This window comes from Mustela nigripes, chromosome 7, assembly GCF_022355385.1.
Source record: "Mustela nigripes isolate SB6536 chromosome 7, MUSNIG.SB6536, whole genome shotgun sequence".
Classification (NCBI taxonomy): Eukaryota; Metazoa; Chordata; class Mammalia; order Carnivora; family Mustelidae; genus Mustela; species Mustela nigripes.
This window is the reverse complement of record NC_081563.1, coordinates 75,646,812-75,656,451: the sequence shown is the minus strand read 5'-3', so window position 1 is coordinate 75,656,451 and position 9,640 is coordinate 75,646,812. Positions and strand designations below refer to the sequence as shown.

At 53.0% G+C, this 9,640-nt stretch overlaps 1 protein-coding gene across 1 annotated transcript; it reads right to left on the bottom strand.

Moving 5' to 3' along the window:
- Positions 1-3,147: 3,147 nt before the first annotated feature.
- ANKRD23 (ankyrin repeat domain 23) lies at positions 3,148-8,700 on the bottom strand. Its single transcript, XM_059407650.1, has 9 exons — positions 8,674-8,700; positions 7,245-7,391; positions 6,931-7,059; positions 5,774-5,899; positions 5,413-5,511; positions 5,228-5,326; positions 5,036-5,134; positions 4,808-4,906; positions 3,148-4,722 (listed from the first exon to the last, which is right to left on the bottom strand). Exons 1-9 carry the CDS (start codon positions 8,698-8,700, stop codon positions 4,627-4,629), a joined length of 921 nt encoding a protein of 306 aa, XP_059263633.1. The 3' UTR covers positions 3,148-4,626.
- Between the last annotated feature and the right edge of the window lie 940 nt (positions 8,701-9,640).

Here is a 9,640-nt window from a genome sequence, read left to right as displayed (position 1 = left end):
AGAGCCCCAGCCACCCGCTCGGCCTCCATCCCCAATCCCTGGCAACCACTAATCTAAGATTTTGTCATTTCAACAACATTGTATACAGTGTGTGACCCACCAGTCACCAGTTCGGGATTGGCTTTTTTTCACTCTGCAGAATATTCCAGAGATGGTTCCAGGTTGTTGTGTGTGTCAGTAGTTCGTTCCCTTTGATTGCTGCGTAGTAGAGCCCCAGCCACCCGCTCGGCCTCCATCCCCAATCCCTGGCAACCACTAATCTAAGATTTTGTCATTTCAACAACATTGTATACAGTGTGTGACCCACCAGTCACCAGTTCGGGATTGGCTTTTTTTCACTCTGCAGAATATTCCAGAGATGGTTCCAGGTTGTTGTGTGTGTCAGTAGTTCGTTCCCTTTGATTGCTGCGTAGTATTCCTTGGTATGCTCACTGTCCCGTTGAAGGACATCTGGGTGGCTATTCCAAATAAAGCTGCTATGAACATTCCTTACAGGTTTTCGTGTTAACGTTGGCTTTCTGAGGAAAATGTCCAGTAATACAGTTACAAGGTTGTGTGGTCATTGCATGGTTGATTTTTTTTAAAGAGACCACCACACTTGCCTTTAGCTATACGATTTTGTATTCCCACCAGTGACGTGTGAGTGAGCCAGTTCCTCAAAATCCTCACCAGCATTTGATGTTGTCATCGTTTATTTTTAGCCATTCTGGTAGGTGTATAGTGAGATCTCATTGTGGTTTCCAGTTGTATTAACATAAGGGCTGATGGAGATCTTTTCATATGCTGCTTGTGTGAAATAACTATTGTTTTTCACCCATTTCTGGTTGGATTGTATGGTCTTTTACTGTTGTTTTGAGAGTTCTTTATATAGTCTTTTGAGAGTTCTTTATATAGTCCTTTGTTGGGTTTTTGGCTTGCAAATATTTTCTCTCAGTCTATAGCTTTTCTTTCTTTTTCATCCTATAACAGGATCTTTTATATAGCAAAAGTTGTTAATTTTTAAAAAAGATTTTATTTATTTGAGAGTGAGAGAACATGGGAGTGGGTAGAGTTAGAGGGAGAACCAGACTCCCCGCTGAGTAGGGAGCCCAGTATGGGACTCAATTCCAGGACTCTGGGATCATGACCTGAGCCAAAGGCAGTTGCTTAACCAGCTGAGCCACCCAGGTCTCCCAAAAGTTGTTAATTTTGATGAAGTCCAGTTTACCAGTTTTCTTTTACCGATTATGCTTTTGGTATCATGTCTAAGAATTCTTTACCTACTCTAGGTCCCAAAGATTGTCTCCTAGGTTTTTTTCTCCCCAAATTTGTATAGTTTTATGCTTTATCTTTGCTAATTTTTTTAAAAAGATTTTATTTATTTATTTGTCAGAGAGAGTGAGCACAGGCAGAGGCAGAGGGAGAAGCAGGCTCCCTGCTGAGCAAGGAGCCTGATGTGGGACTCGATCCCAGGACGCTGGGATCATGACCTCAGCCGAAGGCAGCCGCTTAACCAACAGAGCCACCCAGGTGTCCCTCTTTGTGCTAATTTTTGAGGGTTTTTTAATTTTTGTATAAGATTTAGGTCAAGGTTTTTTGTCTTTTTTTTTTTTTCTAAGCCTATGGACATCTGGTTGCTCCAGCACCATTTGTTGCAAAGGCTTTCCACTATTGAATTTGACACCTTTGTCAAAAATCAGTTGGCATATTTGTGTCCGTTTCTGGGTTGTCTGTTTTGTTCCATTGATCTGTGTCTGTCCATCAATATCACGTTGTCTTGATTACTGTAGCTTTCTTTCTTTCTTTTTTTTTTTTTTTAAGATTTTACTTATTTGAGGCCACCTGGATGGCTCAGTTGGTTGGGCATTTGCCTTCAGCTTGGGTCTTGATCTCAGGGTCCTGGGGTAGAGCCCTGCATCGGGCTCCCTGCTCAGCAAGGAGCCTGCTTCTCCCTCTTCTTCTGCCCTTCCCCTGCCCTTCCTCTCTCGAATAAATAATCTTTTAAAAAAAATTTGAGAGAGTGACTGAGCAGGGGAAGGAGCAGAGAGGGAGAGGGAGAAGCAGACTGCCCACTGAGCAGGGAGCCCAGTGTGGGGCTCAGTCCCCAGACTCCAGGATCAGGACCTGATCCAAAGGCAGACATTTAACCCACCGAGCCATCCAGGTGCCCCAATTGCTGGAGCTCTTATAGTAAGTCTTGAAATTGGGTAGACTGGCTCCTACCACTTTATTTTTCAAAATTGTTTTAGCTATGAGTTTTTATTTTTTTTAATTTTATTTATTTGAGTTAGAGTGAGAAAGCACAGGGCGGGGCAGAGGGAGAGGGAAAGGCAGAAGCAGGCTCCCCACTGAGCAGAGAGCCTGATGTGGGGCTTGATCCCAGGACCCTTGAGATCATGACCTGAGCCAAATTCAAGAGTTGGATGCTTAACCAGCTGAGCTACCCAGGCACCCCGTAGCTATGAGTTTTTAAACCATCTTACTAACTAAATTTACAAAACAATCTTGCTGGGTTATTTGGTTGGAGCTGCATTAAACCTGTGCATCAATTTGACAAAGAATAGACCGCTTTACTAGATCTCATCTTCCAATCCACAAACAAGGTCTCATTTATTTAAGTCTTCATTGACTTCATTTATCAGTGTGTTGTAGTTTTCAACATACAAGTCCTTAAGTGTTTTTAAAGGCCACTTTAAGTGTATTGTGCTCTTTTGTGTTCATGTAGTCATTGCTAATACATAGAAATAGGTCTTTGTAGGTTTCTCTTCTATCCTGAGATCTTGCCAAATTCCATTATTCTAGGTGTTTTTTTACATTCCCAAGGATTTCCTAAGTATGTCCTCTGCATGATAATTATACCTGGGTCCCACCCCTAGAGACTGACTGAATTAGCTTGCACATTAGGGCTTTAAACACCTTCCCTTGTGATTGTGAGGAGCAGCCAAGGCTGAGAACCGCTGCTCTTTGAACTAGCCCATCACTGAGTGGAGAGATGTCTTGAGCACAGAGCCAAGTGCCTGCACTCCCCACTAGGCATTTGCGGGCCTATCTTGCTGTCAGGCCAGTGTGGTTCACAGGTTGAGCTTTGCTTCTGGGGAAGACCAGGCCCTGGGCCTAATGACCTGCTGCCCCCATCCCCTCCCCCAAACAGACAACTAGGCTGTGATGGATAGTCAACAGTTTAATGAACAAAAAATACTGAAGTGTATAAAAAGGTGTTTTTGTCTGTCATGTAAGGGTTCCCATCTTCTAGATGGGGCGATGTCTTCTCTAGGAACTTGAACCTGTTTCTCTTATGGCTCCAGCACCCGGGGGAACTGTCACCACAGTTCTGTGCAGGGTCGGAGCTGTAGTCGCTTTTTCACATAGTCAGAATAGCCTTGTGCTTGGCCCAAGAAGGCCGCCAGTGTTAGACTGGAAGGAACTGCTGCAAAATGGATGTCCATATGGGTACTTTACATATGGGAAGGAGGCTGACCTTGCATCTAAAGCCGGTCCCTCAGCCTGCGGTTCTCCATTTAGGGCAGAGTTCCTTAAGATTCACTTTCTGCCACTTCGGGACCCAGCCCTGCCAGCGGTATGGGTCTACACCAGTGTGAGTGAAACAGAAAAGGCAGTAAGGAAAGAACCTTGAGGAGAACTGGGGTGAGTCTGGGTCCTAAATCTGCCATCACTCAGCAGAGGGGGGGAAGCAGGTGTGCCCCTTGCTCTCCTCTGCTTCCCCTCTAGGGCTGAGCCACTAGCGCCTCAGTGTCCTGTCCCAGCGGTGGGGGGAAGCTAAGCAGGTGTCACTGCTGTCCAGGCCAGAGCTCAAGTTCTAGTGCTAGGTGATGCCCAAGGCAAAGTAGGGTTACGGGCCGCCACCCCAAGAGTTGGGTGGGCCACAAGCAATCCCCAGCTCCCAGGCATTTCACCTCTACAAGGAGCGCTGTCAGCGGGCCAACTAGAGGGCAGCAGGCAGGCTGACCAAGGCCTTCAGACCATAGGCACGAGGTTTCCCTAAAACAAACATGAGCTCTAGCTGCTCAGCTGTAGGGCTTCTGAGGCAACCGGGCTGGTAGCAGATGGGGCCTGCAGGGGGGCCTAACCCTGTTGGGCACCTGCTCCTGATGGCCAGACCCAACTCCAGAAGCCCTACAGCCAGAGCAGGCTAGAGCCACTCCACCTGCTGTCAGGGTTGCTGCTGACAGGAATGGAGTCCCTGAGAAACCCCTGCCAGGAGGGCCTTGGTCAGCTGTGGAAGCATGCCATAGCGGTGTGGCCTGGATGGCAGCTGTGTCCTGAAGCCCCACTGGGTGGGAAACCAGCTCTTGTGGAGAGAGGATCGGAGGACACCGAGTGCCTGACCCTGGGCAGCTCAAGGCTCAGGACTCCAGTTTTGCTCCAACCTGGACTGCCACTCTCCTGCACTGTTCCTCAACTGGACCTGCGCTGTGTCCTGCTTCTCTGGGGTCCCCTGCCTCAGCCGTTTTGTGTGCAGCCTGGTGGAGAACCAGGGAGGCCAGCCTTGTCCCCTGCTGGGCACTGCTGGCCTGAGGGCTGAGGGGACGACCCCAGAGGGGTGTGGATCACAGTGAGGGCATGGGGAGGGGAGGGGAGGGTGAGGTGGAATGGTGGCTGAGAAGTGACCCTGGAGGCTGCACTTGGCTATGACCGAGTGCGAGGGTGGCCCGCATGGGCCTGCAGTGCTTCCCGGATGCCCCGCTGCCAGTCTCGTGCCAGCTCCGCTGGGGTCACTGAAGCCTGGGAACAAGGACCCTGGGTCAGTCAGCCCTTTCTTCAGAGGCCCCACCCTCTGCAGACCAAGGGGCCGGGTTCAGGCTCCTACCGCGTTCCGCACACCCAGCTGGGCTCCATAGAGCAGCAGCACCTTCATGGCCTTGTAGTGGCCGAGCCGCACTGCCTCGTGCAGACCTGTGTCCCCTTCCTGCCAGAAAAGGGCGGGGTCATCCTCCTGACACCCCCACCCTCACCCCTGCACAGTACAGTCCACGGGAGCACCCCGGAGCTCAGGCCCCCTGGTGGAGCAGACCCAAACCAAACAGCAAGTGCCTGCCTTGTCCTGGGCATCGATGTGGGCGCCACACGCAATGAGATGCTCCAGGCAGTCACAGTGTCGCGTGCGCACGGCCACGTGCAGGGGGGTGCTCCAAATCTGGGGGGTGAGAATCCGTGTCACCCCTGGGGTGGAGGGACCACGCGCTCTCTTTCCCAGGATGAGGCCAACCCCCAGCCGCATACCCCTCACCTTGTCCCGGGCGTTGACCTGGGCTCCCTGGTTAAGCAGCTGTTTGAGGACATCCAGGTGTCCTCCACGGCAGGCCCAGAACACGGGTGTCCTGTCCAGCTACAAGATCAAAGTATCCATGCACGGGCGTGCTAGGGTGAAGGACAGGGCCCCTGCTGTAAGGATGGGCCCTCCCTGCTTCTCACCAAGTCTCGAGCGTCCACAGCGGCACCTGCCTCCAGCAGCTTGTTCACCAGCTGGCCGTGACCCTTCAGACAGGCCCAGTGCAAGGCTGTGCGGTGCAGCTGTGGGGGGAGATGGGCAAGAGAGCACGGCTGCCCCCTGCAGACCCTTCCTGGGTCCTATTCCCAGCACTATGTTCCCCGAACACGCATCTGCCCCCTCCCTGCTCGCACCCAGGGCCCCACCATTCCCAACTCAGGAGGCACCGCAGGTTAGGGCTGCAGAATAGGAAAGCCCAGCTGTTTCCCCGGCCGAGATGAACATGCAAACGGTGGCACCCCTGCAGCTCAGACACTGCAGTCCGAGTTCCCCCCCACTTACTACCTTGTCATGGGCATTGGGGTCCCCTCCATCTGTCAGGTACTTGTCAATCAAGGCCTCCTGGTTCTCTGCAGCTGCCTTCAGGAACATCTCCAGGTCCACAGACTCCGGCTGGGCCTGCGGCTGCGGCTGGGTACGTTCGAGGACAAGACCAAATCCCTTTCTCAAACCGCAGGCTCTGGGGCACCGTCACCTCACCACTCGAGCCAAGCAGCTCCTGAGAGCCAGCCGAGGACTACATTTGGTCTGCGGCTGGTACAAACCATAATTCTTTTTTTTTTTTTTTTTTTAAAGATTTTATTTATTTATTTGTCAGAGAGAGAGTGAATGAGAGCGAGCACAGGCAGACAGAGTGGAAGGAAGAGTCAGAGGGAGAAGCAGGCTCCCTGCGGAGCAAGGAGCCCGATGTGGGACTCGATCCCAGGATGCTGGGATCATGACCTGAGCCGAAGGCAGCCGCTTAACCAACTGAGCCACCCAGGCGTCCCACAAACCATAATTCTTAACCACCCCCCACCCCCCGGCCGATTCGGGCTGGCGCGGCATCTATTATCCCCATCATGGGTTGCCGTTCTCCACCCCACCTCCCCCGCCCCCAGTTTGTTGAAGTCCCAACCCCAGGACCTCAGAATGTGGGCTTATTTGGAAATAAGGTCATCATGGCTGTAATTAAAATGAAGTCACACTGGAGTAAAGGGAACCCTAATCCAGTATGACTGGTGTCCTTAATGAAAGCAGACAAGTGGACACAGCATGCACAGTGACAGTGCCATATGAGCTCAAATAGAGATCGGGGCAATGCACCCACAAGCTGAAGAACACTGAAGCCCGCCACCAAGCACCTAAAGCTAGAAGACTGGTGGGGACAGATTCTCCCCCAGAGTCCTCAGAAGGAACTGACCCTGCCATCACTTTGATCTCAGAGTTCCAGTCTCCAGAACTGGGAGAATAAATTTCTGTTGTCTAAGCCACTGTGTGTGTGTGGTCCCCAGCAAGCAGTCACAAGGGCTGTGGGGCCTCCAGAACAGAGCCTCCAGCTGAGCAGGCCCTGACAGCATCCACTCTTCCCCAAGCCCTCCCGTGGGGACACAAAGCAGATTTCCTCACAAACTCAAGCCCCAGGTGTTGACCCCTCCATGTGGCCCTGACTTGTCACTCACCTTAACCATGGACTCAGGTGCCCTGGGGGGGACTCTGCGTTTCAGTCGCTTTTCTCTTCGTCTTTGAACCAAGTTTTCCAAGTCAGTCAGAGTCTCCAGATTGAGTCTGGAGCTGTTAAATCTCTCAAGCTGGGGCATAAGAGCAGGCCAGCGGTCAGCCACGGGGGCACCAAAGCCTTGGGGGCAGGCTCCTGGTGGGTCCGGCCCTTGTCTCTCCCACCTACAAGAGGACCCAGCCACCTGAGGTCCTCACTGCTCAGAGCCTGTCTGCCCAGGGTCGGCATCCACCGCCTCCCATCCCCACCACTGCTCACTTTCTTCTTCTTCTCTTCGTCCAGTTTCCACTGCTCCCGGGCCACGGCCTCTTGGGCTCTGGGCCTCCAGGCCCCAGGCCCGCCTCCAGGATCAGGAACTCCATGTCCACATCCCAACACTTTACTTCCAACCCTGTCTCCACATACCTGTAGGAGCAGGATAAGGATAAAGACTCAGAAAAATGAGGAAGCTTTAAAACATAGCTGTGCAGTACAGGGGTCCTGACAAGAGCTGACCCAGAGATTAGTGTTGTGGATGTCAGAGTGGCCTGAGCCTTTGCAAAGCTTCCTGGCGCTCTGCTGGCATGCCCCCTGATGCCTGTGGCTCTTGGCTCTCACCCACTGTAGTGCTGCCCAGGGCCCAGGAGGATAACTACCGCCTACCTTGTCCTGTCAGCAGGACACAGGGTCGGGGGCATGACACCACATCTATTTATACTGCTGGGCTTGTGTCCAGGTACGCTCAGTATAGGTGACACCTCAGCCTCCCTCCTGGGCTGTTGTCCTTACATTCCTACCAGATCATGCCATACTGCCACCTGACCCTGAGCTCAGCGGGACAGAGATGCCTCCTGGGTAAAATGCTGAATTCCTGGGTTCAAATCTCTGTCTCTTCGTCAGGTCAATGGGGTAAAACTAGCACCTTGCTCAAAGGGCTGGGAGGAGGAAACCGGGGCAGAACCTGTTCTTCCTTCCTGCCCCTACCAGGGGTTCAGGAGCTGGGGAGCACTGAGGAACAAGCACGCTAGAGGAGAGGGAAAAGGCTAGAAATGATAGGATAGCAGACCCTAGGGCTTCCAGCCACGGAAAACAAACTACGTTCTTTTCTATAGTACATGCTGGCAACCTGCCTCTCAGGAGCAGCTGTACCAGGCAGGGTTAGCTGAGACCCTGGCCCACCATGGTGGGGCTTGCAGGCCAGTGTGACTCCTGGGCCCCACGTCACCAAAACAGACACCCCAAAGTGTCACCAATGTGACCGTTTCTCTCACTCCCGGGGAACTCAAGAGCACCCTTCTTCCTCCCCGACCAAAGTAGCCAGACCCTCTGGACCATTTCCAGAGCAACAGCTATCACAGCAGCAGAGCTAAACCCACTCTGCGGCCACGCTCCTGTCTTCTGAAGTAGCCTGTGATTTCCTGTTCCATCCCCCTCCTCCCCACCGCCCAATCCAGGGCAAGAGTCAACTCGAGGGTCGTCATGTCCACAACCATCACCTGGTATCTTCCCGTTGCTTCCATCTCTCACTGCCTCGCAGAACCGGACAGACACAGCAAAAAACAACTGCATGTTTCCGCTCTTGACCCTATGCTCTGACCCCAGGACGCAGCCACCTGCCTGCCTCCCACAGGACCTCCTCATTCTGCTGGGCTGGCCTGGGGATGTCTAGACCATGACCTGCCTCCCACCGCCTGCTGCATGTCCTTACCAACTGCTGGATGCTGATGATATCCATGGTCCCCCCTGTTCTTCACGCCCCCAGTGAGAGGTGCTGAGCTGCTCAGCCCTTTTATAGAGAGCAGTCTCCTGGGGGCAGGGCCAACTAGGGGCTCGTGTCTGGGCCAGATAGCTCAGTGGTTCTGTAACACAGACCAAAATACCAGTGTGGGCCTGCAGCCCGCTGAAGGCAGGAGCCGCCCTGGGCTGAGTCAGGTGCACCCTCGGACACCCACTCTCCTGCACCTGTGCTATCCTCTACACCTGCTCATCAGTTCGACCAACAAATGTAACCGGGGGGTGCCTGGGCCACTAGAAAAATGTCGAGTGTGAGCGTCCATGTTGCCACAGGTCTCAGCGCCTGAGACTCTGAAAGACCTTGGGAAGGAAAGGCCAAGAGGCTGACCTCTGCGTGAGGAATCTGCATGGCACCTACCGGAGGAAATCAGGCTTCAAGCAGCTTCCCCGCTCCCAGACAGCTTCAAGGCTGCCCTCCATACTCCTGCCGAATTCCGTCCCCTGGCGCCCCTCGCTTCTCCTGCACCACTCCGAGAGCCAGTGTATTAAACTACACCCTGGCCAGGCGCCAAGTCCAGCCTGTCATCAGTACCTCCCGCCCCTTGAAAAGCCTTCCATGCCCCACACATGCAGGTCTCCTTCCCGGTGCTCTCCAGGGCAGGGAACATGCCATCCCACAGAGAAGCTGGACTGAGATTGGCTCTGGGTCCAAGTACGGAATGTTAATCTAGTCACAAAACAAGCTGTCGCAAGCCACCCAACTTCCTCATTTAAGATGCCCAGCATGCCCTTCACCCAGCTATGCCCTGAATTCTGTCCTGACCTTTGAAAGGAAACCTGATAGTAAGACTCCAGACCTGGAGCTGCATGACCAGGGATGACCAGAAGGAGAGGGAGGGAGAGAACTACAGGTCAAGGCCAGCCCAGGCCCTGAAGGGCTG